This window comes from Triturus cristatus, chromosome 4_2 (assembly GCF_964204655.1).
Source record: "Triturus cristatus chromosome 4_2, aTriCri1.1, whole genome shotgun sequence".
In the NCBI taxonomy this organism is placed as follows: domain Eukaryota; kingdom Metazoa; phylum Chordata; class Amphibia; order Caudata; family Salamandridae; genus Triturus; species Triturus cristatus.
In genome coordinates, this window is record NC_140586.1 from 709,154,560 (window position 1) to 709,173,445 (window position 18,886).

Sequence of the window (18,886 nt, forward strand, 5' to 3'; positions counted from 1 at the left end):
TGGGAGAGTGTAGCCCCAGACTCCTGCGCCATAGGTTCCCAGAGGGATGCACTTAACCTTGTTCAAGGCAATCAGCTCCTGGATCGTTATTTGATCTAATTACTTTGAAAAATGTAATAGACCATCAATTGTCCCCCTTCATCTAGTCTACTCTCACGGTCAGTAATTTCTTCCATTTTAAATAGGAAAACAAGATATCAAGATAATTCAAATTTTGCATTCTGGTAATGGGAGTCCCAACAACAGTATGTAGACAGCAAGGTGTATTTTTGGGACCACAAATCATGGTGTAAGATGTGGTATGATTGATTTTCATATGTAAAATAGTTAAAGTATCCAATAAAAGCTGTGGCCCGTTCGCAGTACGGGCTAAGAGGACAGCGCCGTCTGCATAAAGAAGCACCGACATTTAGCAGCCTAGGTCTGCAACATCTGAGCCCTGTTTCTTATTTAATGACTCTTTTCCCCCCCCCCTTCCCCCCGGACTGCCTTCCGGCAGAAAGGCAGATTCAGAAGGCTCACATTAGCTGCTATCTTTTCTGCCGTGGATTTTGATGGTGTCCTTGGACTTAAACTGTCCCTGTTGTGGGTTTATTACTTAAAGCAGTGGTGGCAATTGCGTACTTTGTTTTTTTGACTAGACCTTTTTAATCCGTCATTGGAGTGAAGAGGATGCCTACTGTAAAGTTCAACTTCTGTGCACCTACGCAACACCCCAAGTGTATGTTGTGTGCCTTTGTGTGTAGCCTGCTTGGTTTATGCTTGGTGTGAGTGAGCCAAAGTAATGGTGGCTGCTTATGAGCTCAATTATTAATAAAGCAAAACCAAAGGGGATGATGGACGGAGTGTTGAAAATTGCAAGCACTCAACCCCAGTCAACTGATCTGGGTTTAATCCATCATTATTTTTTAGCTCACCCCGCCACTGATGCAGCGGAGTTTACCAGCTCAACACATTCATACACACAACTCTCATTTGGGCCCATATACATTCATACATGCAAATGAGCTGGCAAATATCCACTGGTCATCAATTTTATTTTACCCTAGGAAACCTTTACACCAGTATTCTTACCATTCCTGTACAATTTGATAGATCTAGTAGTAGATTAGAATAGGGAGGAATTACAACAATGCATTTAACTTTTATTCAAAGAACCACAGACTCAGAAGATTTTTTTTAAAGTTTATCTGAATTAATTATTTTGTGAGTTAACTCAGAATAGACATGGATATACCAGAAGTCTCCATCAGGAAAATAGTACAGTTAGCTTATAATCCGTTTGCATTAATAACTTCTTGCAATGACAGTACCTGAGGAGAGAAAGAACAGAGAGCAAGTACGGAGTATTAACCCTACAGTTATATTTACCTAGAATGGTGTTAAGACCCTGACATCAGAGAGTCAATGATTCAGGACAGGTTCAGGACAGGGAAAGGTGACCTCTTCTAGTTTAACGCCAGCGTTACACCCCTCTCTGGTGCTACTCTCTCCGGCTCGGTCTCGTCCGAACCCCTTCCTAGATGTGCCTCCTCGGTTATTCCGTGAATTTTCCCTAGTGTTGGATTCTTCAATCAGATTGCAGCAAAATCGGGCAGCCTCTCTGCATAGCATCAGCATCAAGTGTGTCTAACTATCTAGAACTTACCTCTGTTATACCATTTCAAATGTATGATCCACCCCCAAATGTTTCAATTCCATGTTCACCCGCAATTTTGATTGGGCCAAGCAGTGGGGTGAGGACATCACACCATACTAAATGCAATAATTTTCTTTAGTCTATTGTGTAGGTCCCCGCCCCTTAATTTTAATACCCACAATCTTTATTCCCACAAGCATTTCATATGTGGATCGATAAGTCTATTTTACAATGTTGTTTCTTCTTCCTCTCGTTAGGGGCAAGAGTTGGTTTCCCATTTCCTTGTTGGGCTTAGGGTTTGGCAGTCAGTCAATTTACTTTACTTGTTCAGAACAAGCAGACCTTTGCGCATGCGTAGAAGCCACAAGGAAACACGGGCCCAAATACGAACTATTAATAAAGTCTGAGAAGAACATGTTAGAATACAAAATTAAATGAATTCACTGTATACCACTTACGTCTACTCTGACCCCATTTACTTAATAAATCTTTTGCATTAATAGCTTAGTAGAACTTGCATAGGTTAGTTTCCGCACAGCATGTGCGTTACTTTAAAGCGGCCATTTTAGAAGCTATTGCACAGTTGCAAAGTTTTCCCCCCAAGCGACAGAAAACATCATACTACGTAGATGTAGTAGACGCATGCGCAGAAGAGTTCCCGCGTTTTAGCGGCCATTTTAGGACACTCGGGTTATTCATAAGCAAAGCACCTTGGAAAGCTTCCCCTGGATACACATGTAAAATGTGGTGCACTGTTAGTACTCACAGACAGGTTGATTATAGTGTTACAGGTTATTCGAGAGGATTGCATACGAGCAAGTTTCTTTTTAATACGAAACCTTGCTCCATCACCACCGCAGTTCAGACATGGCCATATGCAAATCAGTCTGACCCTGAGCCTCATGGGAACAGTCCAGCCCGAACTGCCAGGCCATGTCTTCCCTGGACTGGAAACATGCATCCTGGGACCGGTTTCAGGTTCATAACCCTTCTCAGCCAGGCTATCTTGAATCCAGTGGCAAAGTGAGAAAGGGACCCAAGTCTAGGCATACCCTGGCAACTTAGGGCGAACAAAGCAAAACCAAAGATTATTGATGCCCATGGCCAAGCCTTTACACAAAATGGAGGTCACGTTTCCTCCCGCCCCCCCCCCCCCCCCCCAAACAGTGGAAGTGTATTGTCGATATTAAGTTGGAAGGAAGAGATCCAGACAATTAAGTTGAAGGGATTGGTGACAGAAATTCTGTTGGGCCTCTTGCTTGGCAAGGGGCAGATAATTAACACTTCCATTTGGTAGATACTAGGGGATGAGGAGTAGGCCTCTCTTGTGTTAGATGAGGGAAACTTCGAAGTGAGGCCCAGACTTTTGTCTTTCCCTGATAAGACTTTTTGTTGGCTAAGAACAGCCAGGTGCAGACCCATCACACCTCTTTGTGCCTCTGTTATGGATACTCTGGGCTGGAGACTGCCTTTTTGTGAGAAGCCTGTGTCTGAATAGCAACCTGGAAAGGACACTTGAAAAGAGACCCACCCCAAACTGATTCTGATGATGCAGACCACAGATCTTTTGTCTGATTTGGCTGTATAAAAGTGGGGCCTCACTACTCCACTTGTTCCAAGTCCTCTATGGCCAGTTAAGGGAATGCTCTACAGAGTGCTCCGAAGGATGCTATGCAGCCAGAGTTGGTGTATGGCTGGCACTCAGCTTCCCAGATGAGGTTGGGGATGGGCTTTGGTGGGGATGGAATCACCTGGGTCTGACTTCTTGCTGGAAAAGCTTTCTTCGAGGCATATGAGCTGCAGATTGTACACTTAGCATAGATCGCCATCTGGTGTTGGGCCTGGATGTTTGCAGTTTGTTTTTGTTCTTTGGACAGTCTTTGGAAGTCACGAGTTCGGTGACTCCTCCTTCGGTCCGTACTGCGCATGGGCTTCGGCTCCATCCTCAGATTGTTTTTTTCCGCCATCGGGCTCGGATGTGATACTTCGTGCTCCGGCTTCGAACTTCTACGGTTCCAGCCTCGACGGAAAATCCTCGTTCTTCGAGTTTTCTTCATCCAATCTTCATCTCTCGAAGCGGCGCTTTTCTCCATCCCGTACATCGGCACCGGCCTTCGGGCCCTCCTCGACTCCGGTCCCGGCCGATGGAAAGGACTCCGTTCAAAAAGTGCCCAAAATGTGGGTCTAAATTTCCCCACACCGACCTCCATCAGGTGTGTAACCTTTGCCTCTCTCCAGAACACGAGGCTAGAGACTGCCCCGCCTGCAAGTCTTTTCGATCTAAAAAGACCATCCGGGATCGAAGAGCTCGACGCACCATGGCGCACTCCTCGACCGCGGCTCCACCGGACATCTTCGGAGACGACGCCGAAGCTTCGGGGCAACTACACACCCAGCAGGAGGACGACGTCGTCAGCGCTTCCGAGGCCGACGACTCCGACGTGGAGGACATCACACCGGCGCAGCGGGTCGTGAGTACTGTACCCCCTCCCACCCCCGCGCCCAAAACCAAAGAGACTCAGGTTACACCCTCACCTGCAGGCCTGGGCAAAACCAAGCATACAGCTTCTATCACCCCACCTTCGGGCCCGGTGTCGAAGCCTCAGAAGTCTCACGGCAGCTCGGGCTCGAGCCAGCCGACGCCTGGTGCCGAAAAACACCATTCGGCACCGAAAAAAGTGATACCCAGCTCGACTCCAAAGCCACCGGTGCCGAAGCCTGGACTCTCGGTGCCGACCAAACACAAACACAAATCTGTCGGCACCGACGCTCCGGCGCCGAAAACTCCTTCGACGCCGAAAAAACCGGAGGCTCCAAAAAAGCATGGCGCACAGAAACCATCGAAGCCCTCGGCTCCGAAACCATCGGCGCCAGCGGACGATTCGGCGCCACTGGCTCTGTTTACACCAGACCCTTTGCAAAAGACTCTATCAAGAAAAGACGCCTTGACACTCCGGCTCCTCCTCACCACCCAAACGGAAGGACTCTGCTACTTCTCCCCTCAGAGTGCCCTCCCCACTACCTCCTCCTCTGCCTCCTCCACCTCCTCCACCCCCTCCCCCTCCCAGGTCTCCGCCACCTTTACCTCATCACTCCCCGACCCCGTCCCCAGATCCGGATGACGGGGATCCGGATTATGACCCGGCGGACGCCCCAATGGACCCCACTCCACCGGGGACCCCAGACCCATGGGAAGACTACCACAACCCTGACATACCTGATATGCCTCAGGACGACCTATACCCATCCAGGCCGTCTCCTCCAGAGGACTCCTTAGGGTTTCATCACTTAGTGCAGAGAGCAGCACACTACCATGGGGTGGACATGCACAGCGAACCAGTGGAAGACGACTTCCTACTGGACACATTTGACATTCAGGACAAATCCACGTCTATCTTGCCCATGCTTAAAGGTGTCACCAAGCATGCTGCAGAGGTATTCAGAGACCCTGTCAGGGCCAGGGTACTGAACCCTAGAATAGAAAAAAAGTACAAGGCGGCACCCACAGACCCTGCATACATTAAGGGCCCTGCTCCCTTAGATTCCCTAGTTGTCTCCACAGCTAGAAAGCGGGCTAACTCCCAGTCCTCAGGAGAAGCCCCACCGCCAGACAAGGAATCGAAACTCTTAGACGCGTCTGGCAAACGCACCGCCTCCCAAGCTGCAAACATGTGGCGCATTGCGAATACACAGGCGCTACTTGCGCGCTATGACAGAGCACACTACGATGAACTTGAGGCTCTTATGCAGCACCTCCCCGAAAAACACAAGCGCAAGGCTCATGACCTCATACAGGAGGGTAAACTAATTACAAACGCCTCCATTAAGTGTGCCCTCGATGCAGCCGACACTGCTTCTAGAGCCATAAATACCAGTGTCCTGCTTCGTCGTCATGCCTGGCTCAGGATCTCAGGGTTCAAGCCTGAAGTCCAGGCGTCCATACTAAATCACCCTTTTGACTAACAAACTCTCTTTGGGCCAAAGGTGGACGAAGCGTTGGAAAAGATGAAAAATGACACAGACACAGCAAAGTCTATGGGGGCACTCCAAACACAGGCCCCTAAACGTTCCTTTCGACGCTCATCCTTTCGTGGCACAGGTAGAGGCTTCTCCACCGATAGCGCCTCTACCTCCTACAAGTCCCCTCCTCAAAATACCTTTTCAAATGGCAACCAAAGGGGTGGTTACAGAGGCAACAACAATAAGGGCAGGGGCAAAACTAACACCACCCGTTCTGCCACCCCGCCCGCACAATGACTTCCCTCCGCTCCCCCCAGACCATCCCACTCCGGTCGGGGGCAGACTACAAAACTTTATCCACGCATGGGAATCCATAACATCGGACAAATGGGTGACCCAAATTATTCGGTCAGGGTACTGTCTCGATTTAACATCTACCCCACCCAATATCCCACCAAGGCACCGTCCAATGTCTCAAGAACATTCCACACTGCTCAAACAGGAGGTGCTCTCCCTCCTCCAAAAACATGCTATAGAGCAGGTCCCCGTCAATCAGCAAAATCTAGGGGTCTACTCTCTGTATTTCCTAATACCGAAGAAAGACGGGACCCTGAGGCCCATTCTGGACCTCCGGCCTCTAAATGCATACATACATTCAGACCATTTCCACATGGTCACCCTACAACAAGTCCTCCCGCTCCTCTGTCAGGGAGACTTTCTCACTACCTTGGATCTGAAAGACGCATACTTTCACATTCCAATACACCCTTCTCACAGGAAGTACCTCAGGTTCGTGGTGGACGGTCAGCATTACCAATTCACGGTTCTCCCCTTCGGGGTCACCACCGCACCACGAGTGTTTACCAAATGCCTAGCGGTAGTAGCAGCACACCTCAGGCGTCAACACGTTCACGTCTTCCCTTACTTAGACGTCTGGCTGATAAAAGCGTCGTCCTACCACCAATGTGTGCAACATACAAACAGCACCATCCAGCTGCTCCACCAACTAGGCTTCACGGTGAACTACCAAAAGTCCCACCTTGTACCATCTCACACAAAGCAATATCTGGGGGCCACTATAGACACCTCCAAAGGTATTGCCTATCCAAACTCAGCAAGGATCGCAAGCATACAAGCCTTGCGCAAAACATTCCTTCCTCAACACTCTCTTCCAGCAAGAGTGTTTATGAAGCTCATAGGAATGATGGCGTCTTGCATTTTCATAGTGCCCCATGCAAGACTCCACATGCGTCCACTTCAAGAGTGCCTAGCACTACAGTGGAACCAGGCCCAGGGTCTGCTAACGGATCTGGTGTTGGTGGACGGCCGCACCCATCACTCTCTGCAGTGGTGGAACACCACAAACCTTTCCAAAAGGCGGCCGTTGCTGGACCCGGTTCCTCAGGTGATTCTAACAGCGGACGCATCGCTCTCCGGCTGGGGAGCGCACCTCCTACACCTCACAATGCAAGGTCTATGGACGCCACAGCAAAAATCGCTCCACATCAACCATCTGGAGCTCTTGGCGATCTTTCTAGCCCTAAAATCTTTCCAAAAACAGATTTCGGGCAAAGCAGTCCTCATTCGCACAGACAACATGACTGCAATGTATTATATCCAAAAACAGGGGGGGGGGGACACTCTCCCCAGCTCTCCCGCTTAGCCCAGAGCATATGGAGATGGGCAATTCCCCAAAACATCTTTCTCCTGGCACAGCACGTTCCAGGCGTACAAAACACCATGGCAGATCTGCTCAGCAGACAAACGCAACAACTACACGAATGGGAACTGCATCCACAAGTTCTTCACCCATTCTTCCAACAGTGGGGGCATCCTCAGATAGACCTCTTCGCCACCCACGAAAACAAAAAATGCCCAAGCTTCGCCGCCAGATACCCACACCCATTGTCCAAGGGCAATGCGATATGGATGAACTGGTCAGGCAGATTTGCATACGCCTTTCCACCTCTCCCACTAATTCCATTAGTGGTAAGGAAGCTACAACAGCACTCCCTCACACTCATTCTAGTAGCTCCAACGTGGGCCAGGCAGCCGTGGTACACCACACTACTACAACTATCAGTGGTACCACATCAAAAACTGCACCTGTCCCCATGCCTCCTAACCCAGAACCATGGAGAAATCAGGCACCCGGACCCAGCTTAGCTCAACCTTGCGATCTGGCTCCTGAAATCTTAGAATTTGGATACCTTAACCTTCCCCCTGATTGCATGAACATCATCATGGAAGCCAGACGTCCTACCACTAGAGCATGCTATGCCGCAAAGTGGAAAAGATTTGTAATTTACTGCCGTAACAATACAATAAACCCTTTAGATGCATCCATACAGCACATTATATGCTATCTGCTCCATCTTCACAGGTGTAACCTGGCATATTCATCCATACGCCTACACCTAGCAGCGATCGCTGCTTATCTACAAAACAGACAGCATTTATCACTGTTCAGAGTGCCCGCTATTAAAGCCTTTATGGAAGGCCTTAAACGAGTAATTCCTCCCAGGGCACCACCTTCCCCTGTATGGAATCTAAATGTAGTTCTTACACGGCTAATGGGTCCGCCCTTCGAACCAATGCATAAATGTGAGCTACAGTTTCTCACCTGGAAAACAGCTTTTCTCGTAGCTATCACTTCCCTTAGAAGGTCATACTTCGTACAAATCCGAAGTTTCTGCCCAAGGTCATTTCCCCCTTCCATCTGAATCAATCGGTGGAATTACCTGTCTTCTTCTCGCAACCTCAATCTGTTGCAGAAAGGGCTTTACACACACTTGATGTTAAGAGGGCTTTGCTGTACTACATACAGAGAACGCAACCTTTCAGGAAGACTAAATAATTGTTCGTCTCCTTCTCTCCACCACATAAAGGCAACCCCATCTCTAAATCAGGGATAGCTAGGTGGATTGTAAAGTGCATACAAATTTGCTATCAAAAGGCAAAAAGAACCTTATCTGTTCCACCTAAAGCCCACTCTACTAGAAAGTTAGGGGCTTCTATGGCTTTTCTAGGGAACATACCCTTAGATGACATCTGCAAAGCTGCCACATGGTCAACACCGCACACCTTCACAAAACATTACAGTGTAGATGTGCATTCCAAGCAGCAAGCTAGTGTGGGCCAGGCTGTACTAAAGACACTTTTTCAAACCACTGCAACGGATACCGGTGGTCGTCGCTAAGGTTGGGTACTGCTATATAATCTATGCTAAGTGTACAATCTGCAGCTCATATGCCTCGAACGGAATATGCTACTTACCAGTATGCATCTGTTCTTGGCATGTAGAGCTGCAGAGTTGTACACGCCCACCCGCCTCCCCGGCTACCTGTATCCGTTCCAGTCCATCTTATTTAGATACAACACACATGGGTTTCTCACTGTTACTACGCTCCATCATTTCCCTGTTGGCGAAAAACAATCTGAGGATGGAGCCGAAGCCCATGCGCAGTACGGACCGAAGGAGGAGTCACCGAACTCGTGACTTCCAAAGACTGTCCAAAGAACAAAAACAAACTGCAAACATCCGGGCCCAACACCAGATGGCGATCTATGCTAAGTGTACAACTCTGCAGCTCTACATGCCAAGAACAGATGCATACTGGTAAGTAGCATATTCCTTCCCTGTTATGAAGCGCTTACTTGCGCTTACTTGCCTGCTTGCTTGCTGAGAGTGGGAAGGAGCCTACTAACCTTGTAGGAGGTGTGATTATCCAGGAGTAGCTCGGTGCAGTATGTCCCTTTTGCCTATGGAGCACCCAGAAGAATGTGGACCTACAGTATCTACATGGCGGTTCCAGGTGGGACTGTGAAGATTGAGACCATGATTACTATGGCCCAGTTGAGACTGTGATTGAGAGTCAATACAATATATGCCTCGACCAGGATATCCTACTCTGTGTAGCTGCATCATCACTGGAGTATTAGCATGTGTGTGGGCACATTGTAATCAGAAGAACCATTGGGACAGCTGGCCCTTAGTGTCTCATCTTCCTGTAGTGAATCAGGACTCCACGTCTGCCAGTCGGGTGACTCAGCAGCTGTCACAGAGCACACCAACAAAGCTGCCTCATTAAAGAGAGAGGAGGGTGAGCATGCTGGTGGCTCCACTGAAGACTGATCCACTGTGTGTGGTAAAATTTTTTAAGACTGGACCATAAAGACTGAGCACAAGCCCGTCCAGTAGCGAAAACCCCACATTTGCTCTAATTCACTCTGTCTCTTATCCTGAGCGGAGGGACCACTTAGGAACATTAAATTGTATTTTGTTGTTTTGTATTATATTGTAATGTGTATTAAAGTTATTTCTTGGGTTGTGCATTTGTTTATTGCACTGTTGTGCGATTGTTGAGCTTTGAGCTCAAGCACCCCACACTACCTTCCTGAGAAACCTTTGACTGCTTGCCATTGCTACCACTCATTATCAAGTGCTGAAGGTTTGTACTTTGCCCAGTTTGCATAGTAGACTGGATCTTGGGACATCATAAATAACCCGCCTCAAACCTCTCGGTTGAGGCCTGTGAGCCCCTGCTTGCTCTCTGGCCACCCTGCACAGTGTATAGTGTTTGAAATGGAAAGCAAGAGGAAGGGTTTGAGGAATGTTGCAGACGGTTAGCCGGAAGGGGCTAAGAAGACTGAAGGGACCCTTTGTGATGGACAGTGGGCTGGGCCAGACAAGAAATGGAGCTACATGAGTGAGACCCATAAGGGCAAGGGGAAAAAGTATGAGGGTGGGGATGGGTGGAGGCGAAGGGGTATTGGAAAGACCACCAAGATGGGGGGGGGGGGTTGGAAGGGGGGCTGGAGAGGGTGGGAGGGTGGGTTTGTGAATGGTAGGTGACTGCAAGGTTTTGAGCTCGAGGTGTGTAGGGGAACCTATGTATGCATAGGGCTTTGATCAGGTAGGAAGAGATACCTGCAGAATACACTAGATATACCTGGTAGTGTGATTAGAGGGCAAGATGTCAGAGGCTTCAAGTGAGGATCTGGTCAACGGTTTTGGGGATGGCGGAAAGAACTATTTTGGACAATGTATGGTTTGGAAGGGAACACCCCCAGGGGTACTGGGTGTGTTTGCAAGGGCTACACACTGGTAGAGTCAAAGGAAAGCAGAACCAGAGTAAGTCTAGGTCTGTTGGCCAATGATGGAGTGGGGTACATTGCACTGAGGAACGGCATGCAGTTCGGAGGAGGAGACTGTGGGGAGGGGTGGGAACAGATCTGAATGGTTGGTAAGAGGGGAAGCACAGGTCAGTGGTTGGTTCCAGTACAGCTGGGAGGAGCATGAAGCACCACATTGTTAGTGAAAACAACATGGATTAAGCCTAGACTGACCAGAGGGAAAATTGAAAGTTGGACATTGGAGAAGTACAAAGGGAGTCTGCAGGGGGACCAGCAGACTGCCACGGTTGGACAAGGGTAGAGCAGGAAGTGTCGAGATGATCACTGGGGTCAGTCCCTCAAGGTCCTGGTAGGGAGAGGGGTGAAGCACAATGAGGTATAATGTACAGTTGGGAGTTTGAGATCGCGTTTAGGCTGGGAGATCAAAAGGATCCAAACCGCGCGGAATCTCTGTAGGTGAGGCACACCAAAGATCGTTCTGACCACAGAGGTCGAGCTTAAAAAGGTATAGATTATCATGATTACTTAAAAATATAGTGAACATTTGTAATTGTTGTAATTGTGTAGGTTGCCATGGTCAATCTCATACAGTAAAAACTAACTAGACCAGTAATCTGTCTTTGGTTCTCTGAATAACAAAAAGCTAAGGGGAAAGATAATACAATTTTTGTATATTCTAGTCATGCAAATGCTCTTTTTACATTAATTTAGTATTTTTTTTTGTTTTTTAGGCTTATACTTTTCCAGTTCATCCGACCTTTGTTGAAGAAACAGACAGATGTCTTCCTGTAGTTTTAAGCAACAACCCTCCTCCCATTGTGAAGGTATTTGATTCTTTGTTTGCACACATTTTCATTGTAGTCCTTTAAACCAACTGATTACTGACATGTTTATTTTCGGTCATTGCGCTGAGTATTTTACTACATAATTGAAAGGCATCCCATTAAATTTTCAACCGGTACTTTCAGAATATTTATCTTTGCTAAATATTTAACACTGTAATTAAAGGCACATGCCTACTTGTACCGTCCCGTGTTCGTGCAATGCATGTTTTCTGCACCTTCAAACGTGATGGCCATCCAACAGAGCACCCACATATCCTTCTTACTTCAGGCCAAGTGTAAAAGCTACACACCATGATAAACGTAGTGCAAAAAAAAATCTTGTGATAAAAGTTCCTCATGCACCTCTTTGTTACCAGTTGGAGTTTTCAAGCGGTCTAAAAGTTGGAATGTTGCTCCATTCAAGAATCTTTTTAAAGATGTCACTGGTCTAGCTGAAATTGGAGACACAGCCTATTCTTGCATCGTAATTAAATGTGACAGCCTGACTTTCCTCATCATTAGAAGCAGATCAGAGTAGTTCTCCAGTATTGGATCTTTCATAGATTCAAATGTTTGAATCATTCCCCTTTATCTAAGTGGGAGTCCCATGGTACCATAGTAAAGCAGTATTTAACGGTATCAGAGGCTATATTAGCAATGAAAAGTCTGTTAAATAGCCTATGTCCTTTTTTAAAAAAGGATCAAACTTGAACTGTAACCAATAAAGCGACATCACCCTTTTGAACACTCCAACAGAGGCTGCACCCGCAGATTTTAAACTGCATGTCGTGAAGGGAGTATTCTGCAGAAGTTTTTTCCGGTTTATCAACTTTTTCTGCAACTACTATGTCTGAGACATCTAAGAAGGGCCTCTTCAGATCTTTCAGGTCCTGTGGGAAGAAAAGGCTACATGTGGATGATCCACACAGAGACTGTCGTTAACATTGGTAAAGGAGTGCAAGATTTGTCACACTTTCACCCTAAGGGAAAGGGAGGAGAGGCTACTTCTGTGGCTACAGAAGTCTAAATCTCAGAATTCCACCACTTCTGAGGAGGACAGTATATCATCTGTGAGACCCCACAAAAGGTCAAGATCCTCTGACCAAAGGGCATCTGAGGAGAGATGAAAGGCCTTAAAAGTACATCATAAAGACCCTCTGAGAAAGGAGAAGCTGAAACTCCTCTCCACAGGGGCGGCCTCCTCTCAACCTTCTACTCCGCCTGAAGACTGGGGAGCATAAGCGTTATTCCTCCTCTACACCGTCAAGGTAAATAAAATCCTCTCTGAACCCCGCCGACAAAGACATCACCGTTGACGCTGGTATCGAAAGAGACTATCTCCACTGTGTCGTCTATGAAGCCATCGGCGTCAAGAACTTCAACTATGGCAGCCATAACACACCAGAGTTGGACGATGACTGGCCTCTCGGGGCTGCGCACAGCCCTTTAGAGCTCCAGGTGGAATATCAGGAGGAAGATAATGATGATGTCGAAGAGCAGTACCACCATCCATATTATGCCCCTACTAGGCGACATTATGAACATTATCAGCATCATCCGCTCTTCAGCCCAGACATAATGAAGTACAGATGCACATATCACTAGTTCAGGATTTGCAGGCCATGCTACAGGATTATAAACTATTTCCTGAACCTCCACAGGAGGAGCTACTTGCTTTACCTCAGCCTGCTTCTCCTGCCACGCCAAGAAATATCCCTCTGCTAATAACACCCAGGATGACACCTGCCTCGACTATAGCAGCACCTCCAAGGGTGGAACAAACGTTTTCTGAAGATGAAAGGGAAGAAGGCGAGATCCCTGACCCCCAACATCCATGGGACGAATGGGATGACTTCCTTGTCCCTACTTAGTCTCCACCACCACCTCATCCTTCAGACTCTTTCCCCCAGAGGACATCGAGTATTTTCATAACCTGACGGCCCGCGCTGCAGCACGATTCCATCTCTCAACCTTTGTTAAGCAGTCAGATTACCATCCCCATTCTAGACTATATCTGGGACGAGGGCATTAAAATAATTAAGAACCTGGCTACAGTAGCGGCAGTACCACCTCGCTTGGACACATAGTACAAAGCTACACTAATGAGTCATCCCTGAAGTCATCCCAAACCTGTCATTTGAAAAGCGGCACAAAGAAGCTCCAAAAAGCCTTCTACTCCCATCTCCACACCACCGGACAAAGAAGCCAGGCAGGCACTTGTGGACATCATAGGGAGGAGATTCTCCCTTATGTCTATCATCGTTCAAGCAGCCAACTTGCTAGCCATCATGGGGTGCTATGACCGCTAGATGTGGTCTAATGTCAGCAGTCTACTCAATTTTGGTCCCTGAAGACAAGTAGGCGGAAGCAAAAAAGATCCTCCAGGAAGGTGAGCGCACTTCCTCGAAAATTAGATTGCACACTTGACATCGCCTCCGCAGGTTTCCGTTAATAGGCCGGAGCAGCGGTCTTGATACGCTAGGGATGGTTGAAGGCTACCTTTTTTTAGCCGGAGGTCCATTCAAAGATCTTGGGCATGGTCTATGACGGAAAAACATTGTTCTGGAAACATATAGATGATGCCTAATTGGATATAAAGACGGTCACTGACACCGGTAGGGCTCTTGGCACCTGCCAATTTAAGAAGTTACCCTTTCAGGGTGCAAGAGGGAAAGGTTTCTCTACCTACAGAGGGGCTTATCAATGACCTCAGCACTAGCAATCCCAATCTCAATATAGTCCCGCCTACCATCAGCCCACATCGCAGCTTAAAACAAGCAAGGCTTGTACCGGTCGTGATACAGTGACCTGGACCAGGTACCGGCTACATCCACTCCTTCCACCCATGTTGGTGCAAATATTTCCAACTACCTTCTCCAATGGAAGGAAATACCATCAGACAAATGGGTGTTAGACTTACTAAACTACGGACATACCTTGGAGTTTGTGCATAGACCACCAAACAATCCTCCAAAGGGGGCGACCCACCTGGTCTTCTCTTACTGAGGAAAGAACCTAATAATGTTGGCCAAGGGTGCGATAGAAGAAGTTCCTTGTTCTCAAAAGGGATTCTACTCCCATTTTTTCCTTGTATGAAAGAAAACTGGAATGGAGACCCATCCTAGACTGCAGGAAGCGGAGCAAATTTCTGCGCAAACAATCTTTCTGTATGGTTATTCTCTCCGACATCCTCCACCTGTTGAAAATCGGAGATTGCATGACCTCTTTAAATTCGCAAGATGCAAACAACCACTTTCCCATATATCCCAAGCATCACAAGTATCTCCGCTTCACTGTAGTCGGGACCAATTACCAATTCAGGGTCCTTCCTTACAGCCTCAAATCCATTCCATGGATTTTCACCTCATGACTTCCCCGGTAGCAGCCATATTCCGGATACAAGGCCATTGGGTATTCCCCTACCTAGATGACTGGCTGCTAAAAGTATCAATACCGCAGTAAGCTTCCAAAACTACCACAGCCTGCCTCTCACTGTTTCACTGGCTTGGTCTCTCAGAAAATTTCCCAAAGTCCTCGACCATCCCAAATCCAACAATGTTTTTGAGAGCCAACCTCGATACAATCAGAAACAAGGTCTATCTATCACAAGACATGCAACGAAGGTGGTCAAGCTAAGCTCTAAAGATCTCCAAAAGAAAGTCCATTTCAGTGTAGCTGTTCAAGTCGTTGCTGGGCATGATCTCCTCTGCAATAAACCTAGTCCCGCTGGCACGACTAAAAATGAGGCCACTACAAGAGCAGCTCCAGATGCAGTGGATCCAAACAGGAGGCTCCTTTGAAGACGTGATCAGCATTACTCCAAGGATGCGAGAAATATTATTATGGTGGTCTCAAATATCTCATCTCACAAGGCCTCACATTCCTGACTGCAGTGCCAGGCTACATCCTCATGACCGATGCCTCCTAGGAGGACTGGGGCGGCCACTTGCAGTACCTGCAAATCCAGGGGAAATGATCTGCACTTCGAAAATCAATGTACATCAATCCCCTGGAACTGACAGCGATCTCTCTCACTCTAGAAGCTTCTCTGCCACGAATAGCAGGAGCCTCTGTGCTTTTCTGTACAAACAATACAACCTGCATGTATTACTTCAACAAGCTATGGGGAACAAGGTCTCTAACTCTCTCTCAGGAGGCTCAAGATCTTTGGAACTGGTTCACAGCCCACAAAATATCTCTAAAAGCCAAGCACTTGCCAGGAGTGAAAAGCGTCTTAACGGATGCTCTCTTCTGAACAAGAGACAGTTGCTACGAGTGGGAACTGGAACAACTGGAGTTGGACAAGATATTTTCATGCTGGGGCAAACCAGCATTGGATCTCTTTGCGACAGGCAAGAACATCTAATGCCACTTTTGCGCCTATCGAAACCCGCTCCCAGGTTCGTGGCAAAATGCCATTTCAATGAGATGGTCCGGGATTTATGCATACGCTCCCCCCTTCCCTTTCATACCAAGGATTCGCAACAAGATGAAAAAGGAGCACTTTCGCCTCATTCTAATAGCTCCCAAATAACCCGGGGAGCATTGGGTTATAGGGCTTCTGCTGCTGTCAGAGTTTAATCCCATCTGCCTGCTGAAGATGCAAACACTTGATGAGATCCTACATCCGGAACCAGCCTCTCTCCAATTGCACTCATGGCTCCTGAATTTAACGAGTTCCAAGAATTAGACATCCCTCATGGTTGTATGGAGAATCTAAGGTGAAAGCGGAGAGTACAAACAACACGTAAAATGGAAGTGATTCTGTTCATGGTGCCAGCAATCTAACCTGCATCCATTGAAAACATCACCTGAACAGATTCTACCCTACCTACTGTCACTAGCCAGATAAGGACTGGTACATGCGTCTGTGTAGGAATAAAAGAAGTCTCATAGACAGGGTCTTGTAGTTGCAGTTTATTCTTCAGTTATATCCTTATAGGTTCCTTTGTAAGTCTTTATGTAAGCCCCACCAGGAGCAGCCACCTGGCTACTCAGCCCATCTTCTCCAACTGCCACCCTTCAAGTCCCAACATCCCTAACATTCTACATGACCTCACATAGCTAGACAGAGAACCAGGACAAGGGAAATACATAACATTAGAAGCAGATCACTACATATCTTCCCCCTTTCAATATTGACAAAATGAAATAGTATACAATTATATAAACGAAGGAAAAGAAGATAAAACATCCTAGAAATAAACGCCATATAACAAAAGTACTGAAATGAGAAAAAACTCTTCTTTCGTTATAATAATAATAATACTAATATAAATGTAATAACAGTAATGCAATCATAATAAATAGAAATAGACTGTAAAATAGAAATAAATAAATGGTAAACAAATAGCAGGACCAGGGAATATTACATGCCCTCTACTGCATGCACAGTAATATACCATTTACATCCAGTTACCACCAATTAATGTAAAGGGGGAATCCACCTCCCTCTACATCCCAGTTACCACCAATTGACGTAAAGGGGGAATCCACCTCCCTCTACATCCCAGTTACCACCAATTGACATAGGGGGAATCCACCTCCCTCTACATCCCCACCACTTCCGAAATTAACGTAAAGGGGGAATCCACCTCCCTCTACATCCCAACCACTTCCGAAATTAATGTAAAGGGGGAATCCACCTCCCTCTACATTCCAGTTACCACCAATTGACGTAAAGGGGGAATCCACCTCCCTCTACATCCCAACCACTTCCGAAATTAATGTAAAGGGGGAATCCACCTCCCTCTACATTCCAGTTACCACCAATTGACGTAAAGGGGGAATCCACCTCCCTCTACATATAAGTTACCTCCAAAAACAATGTAAAGGGGAAATCCTTCTCCCTATACATATCAGTTACCTCCGAAATTAAGGGAAATCCTCCTCCCTATAAAACACAATAAACTACTACGCAGCGCATATGAAAATAATGACCATACGCTGCAAATAGCACTGGGGTCCTAAGTAATGGTTACACACTACAATCTTCAAAAATAGCACTGTGGGCCTGAATAATGGGCACACTCTAGAACAACTAAAAATAACACCGGCCCCCTAACCAGTCCACAACTTCACATAATACCCCAAAATATCAATATATGCCCTTCTATACGTAAAAGAACTGAAATACTCACCCCCGCAGTGTTAAATAAGCATCAGACCCCAAAACACATTTTACAACATTTAAATTAAACAAATTACAAAGTGCTGCTCTAGTGAGCACGCTAACATTTCAAAGCATCACCATCTTCCTTTCAAAGCTCTTCAAATTACTCGTGTGCCTCTGGTTTCGCTGTGTTTCTTTTTTTCTTTTTTTTTGCTTTTGAGCAACTCTCTGTCAATGGTAGAATTAAACGAATTACTCTCTCTGAAGTTGACAGTAGGTGCTTGACAAGTTCTTGGCGCTAGACACTCTGTCCTTGTTCTGGGACGTTCTACTTTTACCCTAATTGCTAATCCATTGTGCTTTGCACGCGTGGGTTCGAATCCCATCCTCGTCGCCAATGTAGGAATAAAAGAAGTCTCATAGACAGGGTCTTGTAGTTGCAGTTTATTCTTCAGTTATATCCTTATAGGTTCCTTAGTAAGTCTTTTTGTAAGCCCCACCAGGAGCAGCCACCTGGCTACTCAGCCCATCTTCTCCAACTGCCACCCATCAAGTCCCAACATCCCTAACATTCTAGAAACAATCGCAATGGACCGCACTCCGCTAGCCCCTCCTCCGGGTCGCCCCAAGGGAAGCTGGTACATGAAGTTCTTGGGTGGTTCACCCCAGTGGGTGCAAGTAAGTACTTGTTGAACTGATGATCTCTGATGGAGTTCTTGAGTGGTTCACCCCAGTGGGTGCAAGTAAGTACTTGTTGAACTGATTATCTCTAGACCCGATACATGTCCCGGGTTTTAAAATATCGCCCGAGACATGGCTCGGGTTTCGGGATAACTTCCCTCATCAGTAGAGAAAATAGTTAGGGGTGGAAGAGCGGGCCGCCAAGCAACCGTCAAAGGCCTCAGTGCCCGCACAGGCACGCAGGTGCGTCGTCCAGGAGCTCGTCAGCTCAAAGCTCGAGGGAGCCATTTTTAGAAACAATCGCAATGGACCGCACTCCGCTAGCCCCTCCTCCGGGTCGCCCCAAGGGAAGCTGGTACATGAAGTTCTTGGGTGGTTCACCCCAGTGGGTGCAAGTAAGTACTTGTTGAACTGATGATCTCTGATGGAGTTCTTGAGTGGTTCACCCCAGTGGGTGCAAGTAAGTACTTGTTGAACTGATTATCTCTAGACCCGATACATGTCCCGGGTTTTAAAATATCGCCCGAGACATGG

General features: G+C 47.1%; 1 protein-coding gene across 1 annotated transcript in view; it reads left to right on the forward strand.

The window, feature by feature from the left end:
• Positions 1–18,886, forward strand: part of NDC1 (NDC1 transmembrane nucleoporin) — a 370,234-nt gene that overhangs the window by 113,259 nt on the left and 238,089 nt on the right. Inside the window, exon 9 of the mRNA XM_085602585.1 lies at positions 11,467–11,559. Within this exon, the coding sequence (XP_085458711.1) occupies positions 11,467–11,559 (93 nt within the window). The remainder of the gene's footprint in view (positions 1–11,466; positions 11,560–18,886) is intronic.